At 41.7% G+C, this 24719-nt stretch overlaps 1 protein-coding gene across 2 annotated transcripts in view; it reads right to left on the bottom strand.

Annotated features, from left to right (window-relative positions):
• The window catches only part of LOC112255010 (helicase with zinc finger domain 2), a 41554-nt gene extending 17625 nt beyond the window's left edge, over positions 1 to 23929 (bottom strand). Inside the window, exons 1-5 of one of the 2 annotated variants that reach the window (XR_006083803.1) lie at positions 23799 to 23929; positions 2890 to 4044; positions 2404 to 2587; positions 1759 to 1866; positions 671 to 1185 (exon numbers count right to left, since the gene is read on the bottom strand). Coding sequence is in view for 1 of the 2 variants with exons in the window: in XM_024428034.2 (XP_024283802.2) it covers positions 671 to 1185; positions 1759 to 1866; positions 2404 to 2587; positions 2890 to 3890 (1808 nt within the window). In the remaining variant the exon portion in view is untranslated. The remainder of the gene's footprint in view (positions 1 to 670; positions 1186 to 1758; positions 1867 to 2403; positions 2588 to 2889; positions 4045 to 23798) is intronic. The other variant, XM_024428034.2, reaches the window with a different exon arrangement.
• Positions 23930 to 24719: the final 790 nt, after the last annotated feature.

Below are 24719 nucleotides of genomic sequence, written 5' to 3'. Positions count from 1 at the left end.
TGAACTTACATTTTTTTATGAATCACTAGGGGCGGAAGGTAGCCTAGTGATTAAGAGTGTTGGGCCAGTAAACGAAAGGTCTCTGGTTTGAATCCCAGAGCTGACTAGGTGAAAGATCTGCCAATGTGCCCTTGAGCAAGGCACTTAACCATAATTGCTCCATGGTCGCCATTAATAATAGCTGATCCCTGGCCGCGACCCCACTCACATTTCTATCTCACACTCGTGCAGGTTATCCCCTATTTGACCTTTGACCTTAAACACATGAAATAAATAAAAATCTAATAATAATAAATTACTTCGTCAAAGCAACAAAATAACTAGGTGAAATGTTAGGGTGAAGTGGGTTCAAATCTTCCTGGAACTCACAGAAGGACATTTTGGGACTTTAGCATATCTTTATAGATCATCATAAATCTCTACTGGGGCCACAGGGCAGAGCCTACTGGAGTATAGTGTCATGAACAGACTACAATCTGATTCATTGAATTCTCCATGTGGTCTATAATAATGGGCACTTCATTGAATAAAACAGGCTTTTAAGATTTAATATTAGTGAACAATTTCTATTTAAAATATCAAAGGGATATTAAAATGTGCACTCATTTTGTGGAACGACACAATACTATTAAAGATGATCAGCTAGGAAATAAAACCATGAAAAAGCTACCTTGAAACCACCTGATCTTCTGCCTGCTCCTCTGTGTACAGGAAGCTGTGCATCCTCTCTTTGTAATTCTGGTGATTCATGGGCGTGTTGCGGTCGTCAAGTGGTTTATACCGCAAACTAATCTGAGGAGGCTTGTACTCCTTCAGAAGCTCTTCCTGTACTTCTGTCTTTTCCAAGCAGGGGATGAAGACCCTGTTCCCCCGATGCCAGCGTTCCAGATTCTGGGAAGGGGGCCCAACGTCCTCAGGTGGCTCCTCGAGTTTAGGGGATAGCTGCTGTCCGACTTTAACCTTCAGTTTCTGCAGGAGCACTGGCCTCATGTCAAAGTCGAACACCAACCACTGTTCGTAAAGACCTGGGTTGTTGGACTTGAAGGACACGGTGATGTCATAGGTCATGTCTGAGTTACAGAACGATTCACCCGTGGAGTAAGTGCAGGGCTCAGGACTGTTTTCATCCAGGGAGAAAGAGGCTCTAGGTTCCTGTTTCAGTAATGCTACATGTGCAAGTAGTCTCTGTGAAGACACAGGCAAAATATACAGGTGACCAATGACACTTAAACACAATACAATATGAATTATGTTTGCAAAATGCTAAATTCGCTAGAGTCACCTCATCCTTGCTAGTTCGCTAACTTGGCTAGCTGAGGGGCGAAAATAATTAATTTATTGTTTTGTACGACAAAATTAATTATTAGTAGCCCAGTTTGTTTCCACCCCAGCCAGTTGATAAAAATCACGAATATGAGAATCATTCCACTTGAAATTAGAGGTTGGACATAGAAACTTTAGTGGAGAGAATGTACTCTTGTTTCTCAGAGCCCAAAGAGATAGCAATGAAGGACAAAAAAGTGGAAACAGTTGAGAAAGAGCCCTGGCCTTGAATCTTTTACTGCCAACAGTAAACTTAGATGGAGTAGACCCAAAGAAGAAAATGTAAAAGCACAGCGTATTATATTCACAGACACTGAGCAGAGAAATGTTCTCACAGTGTATTGACTGTATTCAAGAGCCCTATATATTGACGTAATGGGCAGTTAGGAATAATCATCAAAACAACAGAATGTCATACTTCTGGCCAACTGTTACCTCTGTTTTGATCTGGAACTTCCATTGGAATTCTGCATCAGTCTCCACACACTCCACACACAAATCCTCTTCAAAAGTGACAGTCACGTCATCAACTTGCTCTGACATCTGTAACATTTAGTCACACTGTTAGTTGTTTGGGGACAATGAGCATTTTATAGTAAACAAATGTAGATAATATGTAGTAGGTAGAATATCTAAAAGTTAAATCAGTGTGCTGGAGGGCAGTAACAAAACGGTATAACAGTGTCATATTAAATGTATTGGAAACAGTTATGACAGGTGTTATTATGGCATATGTTGACAGATGTAATAGTTCATGTCACTTGCCCACTTGAATAAATCAACCATTTGTTCTTTACATTGAAACATAACTGACACTCATTGTCAGATTCAGTCCAATCCACAATGCAGGAAACCTGTGTTGCTGACTAATCACTCTGTTCCTGGAAAAATGCACCACTTTGTCAACATTTAATATTGATTTGTTCATTTCACATGTGAGGCATCATCTAATTATTTGCCTCAGTGGAAATGTGCAGGAGCATTATTATTATTAAGCAGTGCAGGTTTATCAAGTACAGGTTTGATTGAATCTCAATTGCATGGAGACATTTGTTCCTGATCTGAACTATGATGACTTACAATGTGCACTTCATTGCTGCTGTGTCTGTACTCCTCCAAAAGACGATCCCTGTAAGACATGAGGCCTTGAGCCTCTATGTTGCGCCTTATCTCCTTGTCTTCTTTGGCTCGCATTACCCACTCTTCAAGCTCCTCCTCAGAGTGAGCTTTCACACAGTTGGTGCCATATTCACAGGTGTCAGGCCTGAGAAGAAATGTCAGTACAAACTATAATGAGACGCTAAAGGCACAATCAATAAGATTTATTGCTGCTTATTGATCATTTCAACAAATTACATTTCCTGTATATCCCATGATTTGTTAAGAAAATGGCTTATTGATGACAATATAATATAGACAATAAGGGCTATTTACATATGCATCTATCATACAGATTGCACTTTTAGGCTTTGCAGTGTTCGCAGTCACTCAGGTGTATATAAAAACGTTCTGGAATGTGCATTGTGTGTGGAGGTTGTCTCCTTGAGTTTACAAAAACATGTTTACCTCTCGCACAGCCAAAACTCTGCTTTGCGGCCGTGGGGCGGGGGACGATGTTTCCAATCTGTGGTCGTGTCCCCGGAGATCATCTGGGCATGCTCCAATGAGGCACAGTGCTTGAAAAAGCTCTCCCGGGAGGAGAGGGTTACGAGGCAAGCCTTGCAGTAGATCGCCACCTGCAGGTTAGGGGCGGGCACTACGTCTTGATCCGACTGTTGCTTCTGACGTTGCCTCTCCTGGGAGAGCTGCAGGAGTTCCTGGCGACTCCCCCCATGTGCCTCTGCTCGCCAGACAGCCATCTCCACCTCGCTGTGGGCAAACTGGCACTGTCTGGGCCCATGCCAACAGGGCATACCTTGCATGACATGGTTGCAGTACTGGAAAGGGCAGACTGGGGGCAGAGGCCTTATCTGATTGTAGACTTCCTTCCCCTGACTTTCTGCCAGGTGATGAACCAAGACTGGGCTCCAGACATGGGCTGCATCCACTGAGCAAGTGTTGTTCCATCGTTTACCTGTAATTGTTGGTGGAGTGCCGAGGAAGCAGTCTTTACAAAGCTCTTGAAATGTCCCTGAGAACTCAGTGAGGATGTTTTCAGCCATGTTTTGCAGTTGGACGGCACTTCTATCCGACTCGGTTATCAGTCTAATTAACGTGCTGTGATCTATCCTCTGGTGCTTTACAAAGTTCCATACTGTGGCCTCCTCGTGACTCCTTGCGAAGGTGCAGCGGTTCCTGTGCTTCATACACCCAGAGCCCTCCTTGAAGAACCAACAAACTTCATACTGGCTTGGGTTTGGAAATTCAGGGCGACGGGAAACAAGCCTCCATTTGTTAGTACCTTTGCCTTTAGCCAATAGAAGTTCTCTGCTGCATTGGTGGTCGACTACTTTAAGGGTGTACGAGATTTCGTTTTCTTTTACAGAGCATGCAGAACACACAACTTTAAAGTTATATGTCAACAAGAGATCAGTCAGGTTGGACCTACTTGTCCCTTTGGCTGGCATTGTTGAATCTTCATAGAATCTGATATAAAAACAGTGGGATTTACGTAATGGAGGGAACACAACGATGGTGTTCAAGATTTGCAAATGTCAAGAATGTGGCAATTATTCAAAGACAATGTAATCTATGTCCATGGCCTCCTTTCGCCAGTTGATTCTAGAGGAGATGAAAACACCAGGCAAGTTAGTTAAGAACAAGTTCTTATTTACAATGACAGCCTACCCTGGCCATACCCTAACCCTGACGACACTGGGCCAATTGTGCACCGCCCTCTGTCGACTCCCAATCACGGCCGGTTATGATACAGCCTGGAATTGAACCAGGGTCTGTAGTGATGCATCTAGCACACAGATGCAGTGCCTTAGACCGCTGCGCCACTTGGGAGCTCCAACACATTGAAGTCAAAATTGACTACAAAAGGATACTTTTGGTCATAAGGTCAGTCTCATTAAAAACTGAGATTTGCAAGTGATAACTACCTTAAGGGTTTGGTGTTGATTCGACAATGCTCACTTGCCCACTAATACAGATACACAGCTGCGGTGATTGCGCTCTATCCAATCGTATGGCATAACACACGGACAGTGAAACACCTGCCCAGCGCAGCAGATCATTACATTTTTATTTTTTTATTTCACAATTAAACACTGGAAAGGAAGATGTGCAAAAGATGGATGTGCAAGTAGAGATACTGGGATGCAAAAGGAGCAAAAATAAATGAATACAGTATGGGGATGAGGAAGATAGATGGGCAGTATACAGGTGGGCTATGAACAGGTGCAGTGATCTGTGAGCTGCTCTGACAGCTGGTTCTTAAAGCTAGTGAGGTAGATGGGAATCTCCAGCTTCAGTGATTTTTGCGGTTCATTCCAGGAAGTGGCAGCAGAGAACTAGAAGGAAAGGCGACCAAAGGAGGAATTGGCTTTGGGGGTGGCCAGCGAGATATACCTGCTGGAGCGTGTGCTACGAGTGGGTGCTGCTATGGTGACCAGCGAGCTGAGATAGGGCGGGGCTTCGCCAAAGTCAAGGATCGGTAGGATGGTCAGTTTTACGAGGGTATGTTTGGCAGCATGAGTGAAGGAAGCTTTGTTGGGAAATAGGAAGCCGATTCTAGATTTAATTTTTGATTGGAGATGCTTAGTGTGAGTCTGTAAGGAGAGTTTACAGTCTAGCCAGACACCTAGGTATTTGTAGTTATCCACTTATTCTAAGTCAGAGCCGTCCAGAGTAGTGATGCTGGATGGGCGGGCAGGTGCGGGCAATGATCGGTTGAATAGCATGCATTTAGTTTTATTTGCGTTTAAGAGCAGTTCGATGCCACGGAAGGAGAGTTGTATGGCATTGAAGCTCGTCTGGAGGTTAGTTAACACAGTGTCCAAAGAAGGGCCAGAAGTATACAGAATGGTGTCGTCTGCATAGAGGTGGATTAGAGATTCACCAGCAGCAAGAGCGACATCATTGATGTATATAGAGAAGAGAGTCGGCCCGAGAATTGAACCCTGTGGCACCCCCATAGAGACTGCCAGAGGTCCGGACAACAGGCCCTCCGATTTCACACACTGAGCTCTATCAGAAAAGTAGTTGGTGAACCAGGCGAGGCAATCATTTGAGAAACCAAGGCTGTTGAGTCTGCCAATAAGATTGACAGTGGTGGTGATTGACAGAGTCGAAAGCCTTGGCCAGGTCGATGAATACAGCTGCACAGTAATGTCTCTTATCGATGGCGGTTATGATATCGTTAAGGACCTTGAGCGTGGCTGAGGTGCACCCATGACCAGCTCGGAAACCAGATTGCATAGCGGAGAAGGTACGATGTGATTCAAAATGGTCAGTAATCTGTTTGTTAACTTGGCGTAAGACAAGACAACATGATGCACATTGTTTTACCTGAGAAATACTGCACCAAACACCTTAGCTAGATGTAAAATTGAGTAACTAAAACCTCCTCGGCAATAACGTCAAAATTAATTCAAGATTTCTTGAGTTATCTTAGATTCATTCTGGCTGTATTGCATTAGTGGAAACCAAGACTGTTCTCAGGGCAGGTGCCCATCTTCAGAAAACGTCCGAAACCCAACTTCGAAGAGTATCTTTAAAATAAACAGAACTTGTCTTTCCCACTAGTACAAACTTTGCTGATAAATACTTTGTTGAGGGAAAATGTACTTGATACAATTGTAAGTCGCTCTGGATAAGAGCATCTGCTAACTGACTAAAATGTAAAAATGTAGCTACAACCAGGCCTGCCCTAAGAACAGTCTTGGTTTCCACTAATGCGATGTTGCTTCATTCTGACTTTGGGTTATTAAACAATTACTTGAATTCCATTTAGTTTGTTTCTTTGTGAGCCCAACGCGCCGTTTCCCGAATGAGAAATCAAATCCTTCCCTTTTTCATTTTTTAACTGGATGAAGATGGCGCCAACGGAGAAGTGTGACTTCTTACGAGTTCCAACCCAACTTTGCTATTTAGTTTTATCGTATGTATCTTTACTTTTTTTATACAGAATGTTCATACTATTATCCAGTAGCGGTGCATGGGTAAAATAGCTGGGGAAGCCAAGCCAGAAAAAAATACCATATTACAACGTATGTGTTGTGATAATTGCATTGTTTGTTCTATAGTTCATATGCCTTGCGACCGTGATATATAGACCTAGGACCGAGACAATGAGAAAACACAGTGGCAGAATTCATTCAACCACACCTTTGTTTCATCACAAAACCAGAGAGCAACATCTGTCCTGTGAAGTCCACAAAGCATACTTAGCATGTAACAAACAGTTACATGACCTACAGCATGGTCAAGCAAGTTAATGTTTCCGACATTTTCGGACTACTAAATTCATTTAGAACCACGGAGAGATACCACAAGTCACAAAGAAAACAGGAGCTGCCTCCACTATTCCAGCACCATTTCAACATTGTTAAATCACCTATGCTTAGTCGAATACAGTGACAACTGAAAGATACCAAAAATAGTACCTTTATTTAACCAGGCAAGTCAGTTACACATTCTTATTTTCAATGACGGCCTGGGAACAGTGGGTTAAACTGCCTGTTCACGGGCAGAACGACAGATTTGTACCTTGTCAGCTCAGGGGTTTGAACTCACAACCTTCCGGTTACTAGTCCAACGCTCAAACCACTAGGCTACCCTGCCGCCCCACTGTAAGCTAAATATGATGTGGCTGTCAATGGTTCTGATTTGTGTGTGCATTCGTGCAAGTAGAAGAAACATGTTGACTCACCCTACTTGTAGAGAAACGCAAATGTCATTCTTTTAGTTTTTGATGTCCTAGGTTATCTTTTTTAAATTCTTGCTCACTAGCCTAAATTCCATTTATTGCCAATAATGTTAGCTAGTTAACATTAGCCTTCTACATCTAGCTACATATTTAACTTCCATCTAGGGATGCACGATATATCGGTGAACATATCGGAAACGGCCGATATTAGCTAAAAATGCCAACATTGGTATCGGCCCAATGTGAAGATAAACGCCGATGTGCAAAACCGATGTCAAAGCTGACATGCATACCTATATAACGTAGGTACATGACATAATAACGCCACGTAAAATGTTGCGCTACAGGTGCAGCACAGCATTCCTAACCTAGCCCACAATGTCTGCTGTGTGGATCGAGCAGTCAACAAGTCAAGCAGTCACTTGAAAGAGTAAGAACATTTCAGCGAGACAACTCAAAGGCAAAATTAATTAATGCCAAGATAATGGAATTCATTGCCCTTGACAATCAACTGTTCTCTGTCGTGGGTGATGTTGACTTTTGCGACTGGTCGAGCACCGGTACACACTACCAAGTGCGCTATTTTTCAGATGTTGCCCTACCGGAGTTACACAGTAATAGCGTCACTGTTATTAGCTTCACGACATACTATAGAATGCCATTTGGGTCTTTGCGTGTCAAAAAAGATACACGTTAAATAACACTATTCGACAATAACACTATTTGACGCGTTAAATAACACAGTTCTAGTGTAGAATGTTGAGTTCTGAATTTGCAGGTGCAAGCCAAGCGCCACCACTACTATCAGTAGTACCGTCAAAACTGTACAAAAATGTCTGCAAACAAGCAAACACCGGCCACGAACGATGTGTTTACAATACCGCGTTGGTAATAAAGCATTATTTGTTCGACCACAACTTCTGGGGTAGCTAGCTAGCTTTGGCTTGGTATCTAGCTAGCACCAATATAACCAGCCTGAAAACAATGACCAGTAGAAACTGCAGTCATTTTCATTATTCTTAGCAATGATACAGGAATCCTTGTGAGTAAGTATTAACTTCGGACCTTGAGCGTGGCTGAGGTGCACCCATGATCAGCTCTGAAACCAGATTGCATAGCGGAAAAGGTATGGTGGGATTCAAAATGGTCGGTAGTCTGTTTGTTGACTTGGCTTTCGAAGACCTTAGAAAGGCAGGGTAGGATACAGTGCCTTGCGAAAGTATTCGGCCCCCTTGAACTTTGCGACCTTTTGCCACATTTCAGGCTTCAAACATAAAGATATAAAACTGTATTTTTTTGTGAAGAATCAACACCAAGTGGGACACAATCATGAAGTGGAACGACATTTATTGGATATTTCAAACTTTTTTAACAAAACTGAAAAATTGGGAGTGCAAAATTATTCAGCCCCTTTACTTACAGTGCAGCAAACTCTCTCCAGAAGTTCAGTGAGGATCTCTGAATGATCCAATGTTGACCTAAATGACTAATGATGATAAATACAATCCACCTGTGTGTAATCAAGTCTCCGTATAAATGCACCTGCACTGTGATAGTCTCAGTGGTCCGTTAAAAGCGCAGAGAGCATCATGAAGAACAAGGAACACACCAGGCAGGTCCGAGATACTGTTGTGAAGAAGTTTAAAGCCGGATTTGGATACAAAAAGATTTCCCAAGCTTTAAACATCCAAAGGAGCACTGTGCAAGCGATAATATTGAAATGGAAGGAGTATCAGACCACTGCAAATCTACCAAGACCTGGCCGTCCCTCTAAACTTTCAGCTCATACAAGGAGAAGACTGATCAGAGATGCAGCCAAGAGGCCCATGATCACTCTGGATGAACTGCAGAGATCTACAGCTGAGGTGGGAGACTCTGTCCATAGGACAACAATCAGTCGTATATTGCACAAATCTGGCCTTTATAGAAGAGTGGCAAGAAGAAAGCTATTTCTTAAAGATATCCATAAAAAGTGTCATTTAAAGTTTGCCACAAGCCACCAGGGAGACACACCAAACATGTGGAAGAAGGTGCTCTGGTCAGATGAAACCAAAATTGAACTTTTTGGCAACAATGCAAAACGTTATGTTTGGCGTAAAAGCAACACAGCTCATCACCCTGAACACACCATCCCCACTGTCAAACATGGTGGTGGCAGCATCATGGTTTGGGCCTGCTTTTCTTCAGCAGGGACAGGGAAGATGGTTAAAATTGATGGGAAGATGGATGGAGCCAAATACAGGACCATTCTGGAAGAAAACCTGATGGAGTCTGCAAAAGACCTGAGACTGGGACGGAGATTTGTCTTCCAACAAGACAATGATCCAAAACATAAAGCAAAATCTACAATGGAATGGTTCAAAAATAAACATATCCATGTGTTAGAATGAATCCAACCTGAATCCAATCGAGAATCTGTGGAAAGAACTGAAAACTGCTGTTCACAAATGCTCTCCATCCAACCTCACTGAGCTCGAGCTGTTTTGCAAGGAGGAATGGGAAAAAATTTCAGTCTCTCGATGTGCAAAACTGATAGAGACATACCCCAAGCGACTTACAGCTGTAATCGCAGCAAAAGGTGGCGCTACAAAGTATTAACTTAAGGGGGCTGAATAATTTTGCACGCCCAATTTTTCAGTTTTTGATTTGTTAAAAAAGTTTGAAATATCCAATAAATGTCGTTCCACTTCATGATTGTGTCCCACTTGTTGTTGATTCTTCACAAAAAAATACAGTTTTATATCTTTATGTTTGAAGCCTGAAATGTGGCAAAAGGTCGCAAAGTTCAAGGGGGCCGAATACTTTCGCAAGGCACTGTATATTTAGGTCTGTAGCAGTTTGGGTCAAGAGTGTCCCCCCCCTTTGAAGAGGGGGATGACCGCAGCTGTCTCAAAGGCGGTTAACATGCAGACGAATACATCCTACTAGTACTGGTAAAGTTCATCGAAACATGTCAAACGATGTTTATAATTAATCCGTAGGTTGTCAGTTGTCTAATTAATCGATAATGTTTCAACCAGACAATAGCGTATTCAATAGAAAGGAAAAATAACGAAGGGCTCGCACTTGGTCACGCGTGCAACCCAGCACTGCATGATTCTCCAGTCCACTGACAGAAAGGTCACATTCTTCTTCATTTTTCAGAAAACAAGCCTGAAACAATGTCTAAAGACTGTTGACATCTAGTGGAAGCCATAGGAACTGCAATCTGGGGCCTAACCCATTAGATACTCACTCTATAGGCATTCAATTGAAAACTTCCCACATAAAAAAAAATCCCACTTCCTGGATGGATTTTCCTCACCTGCCATATCAGTTCGGTTATATTCACAGACATTATTTTAACAGTTTTGGAAACTTTAGAGTGTTTTCTATCCAAATCTACCAATTATATGCATATCTTAGCTTCTGGGCCCGAGTAACAGGCAGTTTACTTTGGGCACGCTTCTCATTCAGATGTCGAAAATACTGCCCCCAAGCCATAGGAAGTTAAACAATTTAAAGGCAATGCTACCAAATACTAATTGAGTGTTTGTAAACTTCTGACCTACTGGGAATGTGATGGGGGGGAAAAGCTGAACATAAATCATTCTCTCTACTATTATTCTGACATTTCACATTCTTAAAATAAAGTGGTGATCCTAACTGACATAAAACAGGGAATTTTAACCAGGATTAAATGGTAGAAATTGTGAAAAACTGAGTTTAAATGTATTTAGCTAAGGTGTATGTAAACTTCCAACTTCAGCTGTATTTATTATGGACATTGAAATGTTAGCTACTAAAATCAGATCCAACAATAATATTAAGGGATTCGAAATCAATGGCTTAAAAACAAAGGTGTCATTTGTTTTTGATGATTCATGTTTTTTTTTTATAAATCCACAATTTGGATCCCTCCACAAGCCTTACAGAGGATCTAGATACTTTTTCTAACCTCTCTGGATTACAAGTGTACTATATTATGTATTATAAAACTGGGTGATTCAAGCCGTGCTTGATTGGCTGACAGCCATGGTATATCAGACCGCATACCAAAACATTTCATTTGACTGCTCTAATTACATTAGTAACCAATTTATAATAGCAATAAGGCACCTCGGGGGGTTGTGGCATATGGCCAATATACCACAGCTACGGGCTGTATCCAGGCACAGTGCATTCGAACAGCCCTTAGCCATGGTAAATTGGCCATATACCACTCCCAATCGGGCCTTTATTACTTAATTGGATCACAAAAAAATACAACTTTTACATTACCAATAAAATGGTCTGACGGTGATGTGGACATACTCGGTATGTAAAATTTGCTATGAGACTCGAAAATGAGCTCAGGTGCATCCTGTTTGCATTGATCATCCTTGAGATGTTTCTACAATTTGATTAGAGTCCATCTGTGGTAAATTCAATTGATTGGACATGATTTGGAAAGGCACACCTGTCTATATAAGGTCCCACAATTGACAGTGCATGTCAGAGCAAAAACCAAGTCATGAGGTTGAAGGAATTGTCCGTAGAGCTCAGAGACAGGATTGTGTTGAGGCACAGATCTGGGGAAGGGTACCAAAAAAATGTCTGCAGCATTGAAGGTCCCCAAGAAGACAGAGGCCTCCATCATTCTTAAATGGGAGAAGTTTGAACCACTAAAACTCTTCCTAGAGCTGGCCGCCCGGCCAAACTGAGCAATCGGGTGAGAAGGGCCTTGGTCAGGGAGGTGACCAAGAATCTGATGGTCACTCTGACAGAGCTCTAGAGTTCCTCTGTGGAGATGGGAGAACCTTCCAGAAGGACAACCATCTCTGCAGCACTCCACTAATCACACCTTTATGGTCAAGTGGCCAGACAGAAGCCACTCCTCAGTAAAAGGCGCACGAAAGCCGGCTTGGAGTTTGCCAAAAGGCACCTAAAGACTCTCACACCATGAGAAACAAGATTCTCTAATCTGATGAAACCAAGATTGAACTCTTTGGCCTGATTGCCAAGTTTCAAGTCTGGAGGAAACCTGGCACCCTCCCTAAGGTGAGCATGGTTGCGGCAGCATCATGCTTTGGGGATGTTTTTCAGTGGCAGGGACTGGGAGACTAGGATTGAGGCAAAGATGAACAAAGAAAAGTACAGAGAGGTCCTTGATGAAAACCTGCTCCAGAGCACATAACCAAGACAACGCAGGAGTGGCTTCGGGACGAGTCTCTGAATGTCCTTGAGTGGCCCAGCCAGAACCCGGACTTGAACCCAATCTAACATCTCTGGAGACCTGAAAATAGCTGTGCAGCAACGCTCACCATCGAACCTGACAGAGCTTGAGAGGATCTGCAGAGATGAATGGGAGAAATTCCCCAAATACAGGTGTGCCATGCTTGTAGTGTCATACCCAAAAAGACTCGAGGCTGTAATCGCTGCCAAAGGTGATTCAACAAAGTACTGAGTAAAGGGTCTGAATACTTATGTAAATGTGATATTTCAGTTTTAAAAAATGAAAAATGTGAAAAAATGTATAGAAACCTGTTTTTGCTTTGTCATAATGGTGTTTCCTCATCCTCTCTTCAGTTAATCTGACCATGACTTAATTCTCCTGCTTCCTGTTTACAAACAAAAGCTCAAACAGGAAGTACAAGTGATCCTCTCAATATGGAAGTGGTAAGACGAATTAGAAACAAGTCTACAAGAATGTTTTACTTGTACAAGCCTGGGATATGTCCTGGGATTCATCCGATAACATTGAGGAGTTTACCACAACAGTCACAGGCTTCATCAATAGGTGCATAGACAATGTCATCCCCACAGTGACTATAAGAACATATCCCAACCAAATCCATGGATTACAGGCAACGTCAGTGTTGGGCTAAAAGCTGTAACTACCACTTACGATGAACAACACACAGACATGAACGTATACAAGAAATCCCACTACGACCTTTGACGAGACAACAAACATGCAAAATGACAATATAGGAGGAAGGTGGAATCCTATTTCACCAGCTACGAAGCTCATCGTATGACTGTGTGATCTCGCTCTCCGTCGCCAAACATTTAAACCGGTTAACAGACGGAATACCAGGGCGCGTTCTCAAAGCATGTGCAGACCAGTTGGCAGATGTCTTCACAGACATTTTCAATCTCTCATTGTCCCAGTCTGTAATCCCAACACGTTTCAAGCTGACCACCATTGTCCCTGTTCGCAAGAGCTCCAAAGTACCCTGCCTAAATGACTATTGCCCTGTAGCACTCACATCTGTAATGATGAAGTGCTTTGAAAGGCTGGTCATGACACACATCACCATCTTCCTAGACCCACTCTAATTCTCATACCACCCCAACAGATCCACAGATGACGCAATATCAATTGCACTTCACACTGTCCTCTTCCACCTGAGGAATAGAAATAACTATGTGAGAATGCTGTTCATAGACTACATCTCAGCATTCAACACTATAGTCCACTCCAAGCTCATCCTCAAGATACGCACCCTGGGACTGAACTCGTCCCTCAGCAACTGGATCCTGGACTTCCTGACGGGTCGGCCCCAGGAGGTGAGGGAAGGCAACAAGACCTCCTCCGCGCTGACCCTCAACACGGTTGGCGGACAGCCCAGTACATCACTGGGGCTGAGCTTCCTGCCATTCAGGACCTCTATATAAGGTGGTGTCAGAAGAAGACACAAAAAATTGCCAAAGACTCCAGCCACCCAAGCCATAGACTGTACACCCTGCTACCATCCGGCAAACGGTACCGGAGCATCGGCTCTCGGACCAACAGGCTCTGAAACAAATGCTAAATAGCTAATTAATAGTAACCACACTATCTGCACTGATTCTATTTTGCACTGACCCTATGCACACTCACTAGACTTTATATACACACTAACTCACACACACTCCGATGTCACTTCCACAGAAATCTCTCCAACATTCAAATACTACATACGCACACACACGCATACCGACACATCACAAACATACTATACATACACACACACACAGACACGCACACACTTTTACACTCATCGTTTGCTGCTGGTACTCTGTTCTATATTTTACTCTTATTATTATCTATCTGGATGCCTAGTCCTTTTACCCTGGCTTTATGTACATATCTACCTCAAGTACCTAGTACCTAGTACCAATGCACATTGATCTGATACTGGTACTTCCTGTATATAGCTCCATTCTTGTGTATTTTATTTTATTCCTCATGTTAGTTACTATTTTAACTCTGCATCATTGGGAAAGGTTTGTAAGCAAGCATTTCACTGTAAAGTCCGGAGATTAATCATAGAGCAAGAGGTGAAGAGAGAGGTTTCACTATCACCAAAAATAATCCTAATGCATTTCTATTGTTTTTTTTTTGGACCTAATCTTGTCGCCTGCCTTCCCGCCTTTGGGACAACGACCCCATTGTAAGGGCAGAGACATGAGCATCTCGTCATTATATGCAGATCTCTGGACGAATACACTTTTAAGCCTGCTATGTTAAGCCTTGTTCATATTACCCATAAGCACTCTGTTACGTTGCGCTGGATGTCATGCATTTCAATGGGGACATCCACAATAGAGTGGAAACGCAATTTGCGGTTGAAGGACACCGCATACTTTGACATTTTTCTAACTCTACATTGTCTTCAGTCCAGCCGGAGTTCGTCGATGAACAAGAAGTTACTAAACCACAGAAAAATATGAAAATATATGTATATTTTTTTATTTCACCTTTATTTAACCAGGTAGGCCAGTTGAAAACAAGTTCTCATTTACAATTGCGACCTGGCCAAGATAAAGCAAAGAGTTACACATGCGATAAACAAACGTACAGTTAATAACACAATAGAAAAATCTATATAGTGTGTGCAAATGTAGTAAGATTAGGGATTTAAGGCAATAAATAGGCCATAGTGGCGAAATAATTACAATTTAGCAATTAAACACTGGAGTGATAGATGTGGAGAAGATGAATGTGCAAGTACAAATACTGGAGTGCAAAGAAGCAAAAAAAATAATGACATGGGGATGAGGTAGTTGGGTGGGCTATTTACAGATGGACTGTGTACAGGTGCAATGATCGGTAAGCTGCTCTGACAGCTGATGCTTAAAGGAGATATAAGACTCCAGCTTCAGTTATTTTTGCAATTCATTCTAGTCATTGGCAGCAGAGAACTGGAAGGAAAGGCGGCCAAAAGAGGACTTGGCTTTGGGGATGACCAGTGAAATACACCTGCTGGAGCGCTTGCTACGGTGACCAGTGAGCTGAGATAACGTGGGGCTTTACCTAGCAAAGACTTATAGATGACCTGGAGCCAGTGGGTTTGGTGACAAATATGAAGCGAGGACCAGCCAACAAGAGCATACAGGTTGCAGTGGTGGGTAGTATATGGGGCTTTGGTGACAAAACGGATGGCACTGTGATAGACTGCATCCAATTTGCTGAGTAGAGTGTTGGAGGCTATTTTGTAAATGACAACGCTGAGGTCAAGGATCAGTAGGATAGTCAGTTTTACGAGGTATGTTTGGCACCATGAGTGAGGGAGGCATTGTTGCGAATATATGACTCGTTTCAGAAAACTAGGCATATGTCGCGGGCCACTACTTCACAGGAGAGACATTTGAACATGAACATTTTGGGGGGCAGAATGTGAGCTTTCATGTGCCTTAATAACAGACTTGTATGCCATCTGTAAATATGAATACAATTGTTAAATTACGAACCTAGGTGGTTTAGCCACAGAAAAAGCCGACAACCTTCCCCCTATCCATGATTGGCTGAGATAATAAGTGTACTGGATATGCCGAGAGATGAGTTCGGATTGGTCTGCCATATAGCAACGTTTCTGTCTATTTGAGCTGGTCTGTATGTGTAGGTAATCCTCTCTAACGCGGCTTTTCTTTTAATGTATCGCGTAGTACAACTGCATAAGTGTTGCTCTCCACTTTCTGGAAGACAGAGTTTTTGAAATCAGTGGAATTAGAGTATGATAGCTAAGGAGATGGAGAAAACACCTGTGTCAGGATTACATCTTCAAACTAAGGGCAACCATGGCATCTGTGACAGGGAGAGGCATCCATCTATGATGTATACGGACAGGTAAGATAGTCTAGCTAGCTACATTTTTGGATCTTACACTTTTTTCAAATTTTTCATTTCAGGTTAAAGTGTACTGTTAGCTAGTTAGCTAACGTTAGCTGGCTGGCTCACTAGCCATTTGCTTTGCTAGTTATAGCCTAATGTTAGCTAGCTAATATTGAACCTGGTTGGTTAGCTACCTGCAGATTCATGCAGGGTAGCAACGTCATGAGTTGGGATAATGGTTCATTGTTTACCTACCTAGCTAGCTAGATGTCTTAACAAAATACTCCACTATGCAAGTAACCATTTCAATGGTCACTGCGACAACTGTTGATAGACTTAGCTGGTAAATTCGCTCTGGATATCTACTCCAATTTCAGAGCACTCTAGTCTGAGTGTGCCAGAGCGCAGGATAACTGACGAATTTACGAACACTCAACACCCGTTGAATGGCCGGTGTCAGTAAACGTTGGCAAAAAAGTGTACATTTATGCCAGCAGCACATAAAATCAGCCTAACCAACTCTGCTAGGGCGAATGAACAGTTCTCTCACGTTAGCCAGTTAGCTTGATTGTTGTTGTTAGGGAAAGGGGGATACCTAGTCAGTTGTACAACTGAATGCATTCAAATAAAATGTGTCTTCCACATTTAACCCAACCCTTCTGAATCAGAGAGGTGTAGGGGGCTGCCATAAACAACATCCACGTCTTTCTTGGGTTAGCTGCCTTGCTCAGGGGCAGAATGATGGATTTTTACCTTGTCAGCTCAGGGATTCAATCCAGCAACCTTTCGGTTACTGGCCCAACGCTCTAACCACTAGTTAGGACAGAACACTCGGATCAACCCTTAAAGCGATGCTGAATGGGTCTAGACAAAGAAAAGCCATTTTCTCAAAAGTGAAGATACAAGTTGATAAACTTTCAAAGCAGAATTACTTTCCCATTGTTTCCCAAATGCAAATGTAGTAGCTCTGTGTCTCTGCTTTTATCCAATGTAAAACACAATTTCAAATGTTGCTTCCTAAGACCGAATCAAGGCGGTCAGTCACATATGTGATAGCTTTATAAGATAGCTGGCAACTTGTAAACAACTACGATTCCTATAAAGTACGTACTATTTTAATAGATAATGTTAAATAATACACATTGGCTGTTAAGCCAATTATATTATATGACTGTTGCCTCCCGTTTAAAGCTGCAATACTTAACTTTTTGGGCGACCCAACCAAATGACCATAGAAATTTGTGTTATAGATCTGTCATTCTCATTGAAAGCATGTCTAAGAAGCTGTAGAACTGTTCTATGTGCGACATTTCTATGCTTCCTGTTTGTCTTGAACTTTAGGTTTTGTACACCAGCTCCAGACAGATGAATCTACAATATTTTGGGTTATGGAAAATATATTTCACAGTGGTTAAGGTGGTACAATGATTCTCTACACCAGTGGTCACCAACCGAGTCGATTACCAAACATTTCTGTAAAAAAAAAAAATATGATAATGCCTTGCGTTCCAATTTTTTATTTGTTTTGCGCTGTTGGCGATAGATGCACTTCCTTCAGCAGCCTTATCAACAGGAAGGCAAAATGTTCCCATTTTGACCAATTTCATGTGTCTGTAGGTAGAACTCCACTTATCTGGCAGGCCCAGAGAGCAAATCAACTGCACCTATAAACTGGCCCATCAGATAGCTCAGATCACTGTGCCTGCAAAGTTTCGTTGAGACATAGACGGTAAAAAGAAGTATAAGAAGACTGTAAAAAGTTGATACTGTGAGATTTCAAAACTTTTAAAACCATGACTAGAGAGACACAGCAAATTAATTTTTTTCTCAAAATGGTCTGAGAAGAAAAACATTGGCAGGGCAATTCAAGCATAGCCAATGTGCAGTGTTAATGTATTGGGCCTATAGCCTACTGCGCAAATCGTATTGCTACAGAACTGTTTTGAATTGGTCAAAGTTGAATAGGCTTATGTTTTTTTAAGTCTTTTTTAAATATTTTTTTTTACCTGAGCGGTAGATCTTGACTCAGATTTTTGACTCAGAAAGTGATCTTGACTCAGAAAAGGTTGACAACCACTGCTCTACACTATTCTTGCTTGTTTTGTCACATAAACTGAAATTTTAGTAATGGCAGAGCTATTTCTGCATAGTGCATCTAAGTTTATTGTGATTGTAATGACATTTGCTTTTTGATGATAATTATTAGGTATTATCGGTATTTTCGCTAGCTACAATGGTATCTTCAACCTAGCCTAGCTTTTAGTTAGCTAGTTGTTCTGCAGTGCAAGTTTGCTTGACTTGCTATAAATTTAGAGAAACAAGTTGTGGATAAAGTAGTTAAACAAAACATGTTTAATCTTTTATCACCTGAAATAATATATGTATCCTGTCTTGAATTTTTTTTTTAAAGTCTCTCCTCCATTTTGCACAAACACTAAACTTGTTTGTTCAGTAGCGGGGCAAGACTGAGGAAGGCATAATGAAATACTTTAAGATGTAAACGTGTCATTAGTTTAGATACACACAGACCATATAGACCGCATGAGAGAGGAATCTACACAATGACAAGAGGGACAGAGACAGTTTGTGAAAGTATGCCTTTGAAGAAGTAGTAAAATGATTTTGTCAGACAGCTCTTTGGCATAGGCTACTTAGGCAAGGTAGCTAAATAGGATAACTAAAGACATACAATACAGTATGGAGAGCACATAGATAACGTTAGGTCTGGCTGGCAGACTGCTACTGCCTGAGCAGAGATCAGATGAAGACTTTATGAAATGAAAAATAATAAAGTCATCAAATAAAAACTAAATAACATACACACTTTAAATATTGTATTATTTCATATTAATTTCCTATTTCCCTACTGAAGTCTACCCAATGTGGACTTGACAGAGACAATGGAATATTTACAATGTTTTGGCAGTTGAATGCTAACTCTTTTGGGCCTTGTAATTTCCATCAAAAAGCTCTATTTCATAATGCATTTAATGTTTTAAAAAATTATCAAAATTGAAATCGAAAACCATTATACATGTTTTATAATCGTACCGAAATGACCTCAAAACACAATCGCTCAGCACTACTATTTTGAGGAAGTAATAAATACTGGCTTTGTTCCTAGGGTGTCTCATGGGAGACAAACATCAGTAACTGACACATGAACCACACCCCCAAGACTGAAATCTCATTTTTCTTAACACATCTGTGCATTCAGTCGCTCTTTAAAGAAAAAAGACAGTGTATACTTTCCCATCACATTTCACTTCAAGTCCCAAAAGTCCAGCAATGTGCTTCCAGTAACAGTAAAATATGGAAACCTTTGTCTTTGACTGAAACCTTTGTCTTTGACTGTTCAATCTTAAGCGTTAATGAGGAAGCGATATTCCGGCCCCCACCATCCACGGGAGTCGCACAGCCTGAATGCGCACCTCCCCACAATACCCAAGCAACGTGTCTCTTGGTTCCTGTCCTCTATTCATTTGAATGTGTTGACAGTTGGAGAAATTGCTGGAGCTGCGCTGAGAATTAGAAAAGTATGAAACCAACGGTCCAATATTCTATAACTCTGCTGTGCTTATGTGTACAGTTTGGTACTCTGATAGTACAGGAGGCTGTTGGGGGGGAGAACGGCTCATAATAATGGCCGGAACTGAGCAAATGGAATGGCATCAAACACCTGGAAAACATGTGTTTGATGTATTTGATACCATTCCACTAATTTCACTCCTGTCATTACCACGAGCCTGCACTGCCCAATGAAGGTGCCACCAACATGCTGTGTCTGAGAGACAGTCTATCAGGGTAGCAAACGTGTACGCGTCTCGGAACATGCAGAGAAGGAACTGTCAGAAGTGTCAAAATACCCCCGGAACTAGCTGCACTGGGAGCCAAATTTGAAATAAAGTGAATACATGGAGCAGGGTGGGAAAAATCGCATTAGAACACAATTCAGAGGTATTTTGAAGGGCTGTGGTCACCATTCATGTATTAAATTAAATATATTCATCAGACGGTATTGGGGAGCTACAGTGCATTCGAAAAGTATTCAGACCCCTTGACTTTTTTCACATTTTGTTACATTACAGCCTTATTCTAAAATTGATTAAATTATTTTTTCCCCTCAGAAATCTACACACAATACCCCATAATGAAAAAGCAAAAACAGTTTTTTAGAAACTTTAAAGCAAATTTATTCAAATAAAATCAGATACCTTATTTACATAAGTATTCAGACCCTTTGCTATGTATGACAGGCTGACCACACCGGTCGCGTACGTATTGCAAAATAAATTTAGAAATCTATGTTAATCAATTATTGCGCGCTCCAACAAGCGTCTGCGTTAACAAGGGCTAAAATATAAATCAGTTCTATTTCTGACGCAGATCACGCTGCAAGTCCTGCCTCTCCCATCTCCTCATTGGTTTATAGAAGCAGGTACCAATGTGCCATCTCCTCATTGGTTATACCCACGTGGGTGACTGAAAGACGAACGAAGTCAGTGGCGGTAATGCATCTAATTTATGAAAGTTGCCAATCGCAATATAAAGTCAAGAGAAGAAAAAGCCTGGAAGGAATAGAGATGACTAGAAACGATTCGGTTGACCGTTTTATGTGTGGATTAATTGGCGGAGTAGAGGACCTTGTGCATTTCAGGTAAAATAACAACTCAATGTTTATATCCCAGGACAAATTATCTAGCAACAGCAAGCTAGCTAAATAGGACAAATTAGCTATCAAGTGCAAGCTAACTAGCTAAATTGCCATAAATGTTTAATGGTTTTCGACCTGTCCCCAAATTAATATAATTGGTTGAGAGTTTGTTTTGATATTTTTAACCTGCTTGTCGTGATCACATTTGGTGTGGGGGGACAAAAAATATAGATTTATGCACGATGGCGCACGTGCGCAGCCGGTTTGGGTTCCGTGTGAGACTCGAAATTGAGCTCAGATGCATCCTGTCTGCATTGATCATCCTTGAGATGTTTCTACAACTTGATTGGAGTCCACCTGTGGTGAATTCAATTGATTGGAAATGATTTGTAAAAGGCACACACCTGTCTATACAAGGTCCCACAGTTGACAGTGCATGTCAGAGCAAAAGCCAAGCCATGAGGTTGAAGGAATTCTCCATAGTTCTCCGAGACAGGATTGTGTCGAGGCACAGATCTGGGGAAGGATACTAAAAAATGTATGCAGCATTGAAGGTCCCCAAGAACACAAGTGGCCTCCATCATTCTTAAATGGGAGAAGTTTGAACCACCAAGGCTCTTCCTAGAGCTGGCCACCCTGCCAAACTGAGCAATCAGGGGAGAATGGCATTGATCGGGGAGGTGACCAAGAACCTGATGGTCACTCTGACAGAGCTCTAGAGTTCCTCTGTGGAGATGGGAGAACCTTCCATAAGGACAACCATCTCTGCAACACTCCACCAATCAGGCCTTTAATGGTAGTGGCCTGACGGAAGCCTCTCCTCCTAAAAAGCATATGACAGCCCGCTTGGAGTTTGCCAAAAGGCACCTAAAGACTCTCACACCATGAGAAACAAGATTCTCTGGTCTGATGAAACCAAGATTGAACTCTTTGGCCTGAGTGCAAAGTGTCACGTCTGGAGGAAACCTGGCACCATCCCTACGGTGAAGCATGGCGGTGGCAGCATCATGCTGGGGAAGGCTAGTCAGGATCGAGGCCAAGATAAACAGAGCAAAGTACAGAGATCCTTGATGAAAACCTGCTCCAGAGTGCTCAGGTGTGCCAAGCTTGAAGCGCTATTGATGAGGAAAGATTTTACCTACCTACTCTATTAAAAGATATTCATCGTACAGCATTTCTCCAATGCCAAACCTGTGTGTCTTCTTTGCAAAGAAACTATCGCTGTTTTGTAAAGATTTAAATCTAAGATGTCATTATGAATCTAAGCATTGTACTTTCAGGAGTTAATTTTCCACACCAGACATGAGGCCTGAGTCCAATGCAGAAAGGAGGTAGGCCTATTTAAAGACAAACAGTGTACAAAACATTTGGAACACCTGCTCTTTCCATAACAGACTGTCCAGGTGAAAGCTATGATCCCTTAGTGATATCACTTGTTATATCCAATTCAATCAGTGTAGATGAATGGGAGTAGACAGGTTAAAGAAGAATTGTTTAAACCTTGAGACAATTGGGACATCGATTGTGTATGTGTGTGCCATTCCGAGGGTGAATAGGCAAGACAAAAGATGTGTGTATCAAGAATGGTCCACAATCCAAAGGACAACTTGACACAACTGTTGGAAGCAATGGAGTCAACTAAGACTGATCCCATTTAGTCGACTGGTCGATTGTTTGGTCGATAGGCTGTTGGCCAACAGAGATTTCTTTAGCAAAACAGTCTGTGGACTATTGTTTACGCTTAAATCATAGTCCACAGACGCTGAGACACCATCATCCGATTGTGATAGCCAGATCCTTTTAACACGTAAATTCAGATAGTCAAGATTTCTTGATAGCAAGCTAGCAACCAGGCTAGGTAGTGCTAAGTATCAACAGCCAATCCACTAGGGGTTGGAAACTATAGTGAGAGTTGATTGGTCAATAGCAAGTACAAAGTTTTCCCAACTTTGGTCCAGCCCTGTTCAAGCTCCCTCGCCCATTCCAAAGATTATGGATATACTGACAAGATACATTTCTCTCCGCCCTAAACAATGGGAGTCTTTGTCCACAAAGCGCCACTGCTGGCTGTCTAGCTCCCACCTATCCTTTCTTTGGATTGGTGAATACATCTCATTATTTTAATGTTTTAAATATTAGATTAGGTTGTTGACGTCAAACACCAGTATTCAATGGAAAGATATGCTAAGCTACTAGCCTCATGTCATGAATATGCAAAGCCATATTGAGACAACTCTGATATTAAGTTTTTTTTTCTCAGTGACCGGGATGTCACGTGTCCTATTTATATCAGTACATTCTTACAAAACGTCTATTCCATCAAATAAGCCTCGTGTAGCAAATAAGCCATAAATGTTTTTGTTGACCAAACTACTTGCTTGGTGGGCGAAACAACGAAAAAACGCCACCTGCTAGAGGGAGACAGATTTTCTGCCGAGCTGGGCCTCTCTCTTCCTCTCTGGCCATTCTAGCATCGTCCAACGGTCCTCCCGCGCACTTCGCTTCATTCATTGAAAATTAATGTGCTTCTGTTGTTTCATCGCCCCCAACTTGCTATATGGATCTATTGACCACGGTCCACGATGGACGCACAGCTCAAATTCCCAACCAACGCGGCTCCGTACCCGTCCTCTATTCATTTGAATGTGTTTACAGTTTACAGAAATTGTTAGAGCCGAGCTAAGAATGCGAAAAGTATGAAAGACACATATGGTCCAATATGTGTGCGTACACGTTTTGGACGGATCTTATAGGCCGCTTTACCTTGCATACCTTTCACCAGGAAACAATTAGATTATTTGTTTTCATAAATAAATAAAAATGCAACATCAAGTAATTCCTGGTTTGATCTAGAAGGAAGTCGCAGGTTCGTCACATTTACAATTATTTACAGAACGTTCGCTTATAACCCACACATGGTTAATTAACTCATTTTAAAATGCTGAACTCACCTCAATAGTTTCAGGAGTTTTAACAGTCAGACATTTCACATTAAATTGAAACTCCAGTTTCTTCCGTTGTATCTGTTATAGTGGATATGGGCACAATAAATCCCTCCCATCGCTGGAATATAATTTAGTAATGGGTTGTTCGCGAACGAACGGCTCTTTTTGAACGGATCTTTTTGGTGAACGTCGGCAACCGAATCGCATCGGTGAAAGAGCCGATCATTTGGCTCCCTGATTTGCATACTGCTAGTACTGCTTTTTCCCTCCTGCTACTGCTTTTTGAGCACAAAAAAAACGTTTTTTCTGCAGAGAAGTTACAAAATAATTATCTAAGGAGGGTGAATATTCAGGGCAGAAACAACACATAGGGGGGAGAATGCGTCAATCTAGTCCAGATTTTTTTGCAGGCCATCTAATTTGGCCAGGTAAACGTTTATTTGAATGCAATTTAGCTATTTTTTGTGGTTGTAGGTCGATTCTTAAGCATTTTCAACGAAGAACCGTTTGGCCTACACCGAAAAGACTCGGAATGCCCATCACTAGTATTGTATGCACAGTTAAGTTTCGTTTCTGTCATTCTGGGCGTCAGCATGAGGGCATCATCATATGATACTCTGCAGAATGACTCTAGTATAAACATACAGTTGATAAATAATACGAATAAGACTAGAGAATTCTTCCATAATCTCTGCTATAGACCCTCGATTATATCCGTTATCACATAACACATTTTACTGGTCAAACGTTATGACAGACAAATCATGCAAACGTTGATAATAGTCCGGGAAATAGCAGATAACTATCACATGATGATTCATCATCCATTTCGTTACCTGTGGGTGATTTGGCACCAGTCCCCTGCTCTTCGGATGAACCAGATAATCAAAAATGTTTGAACGTGCCATGAAGGGTTTATTGATCCAG

Source organism: Oncorhynchus tshawytscha, linkage group LG07, assembly GCF_018296145.1.
Source record: "Oncorhynchus tshawytscha isolate Ot180627B linkage group LG07, Otsh_v2.0, whole genome shotgun sequence".
Lineage (NCBI taxonomy): Eukaryota > Metazoa > Chordata > Actinopteri > Salmoniformes > Salmonidae > Oncorhynchus > Oncorhynchus tshawytscha.
The sequence above is the reverse complement of the archived record's forward strand: the minus strand, read 5'-3'. Positions and strand labels throughout refer to the sequence as shown.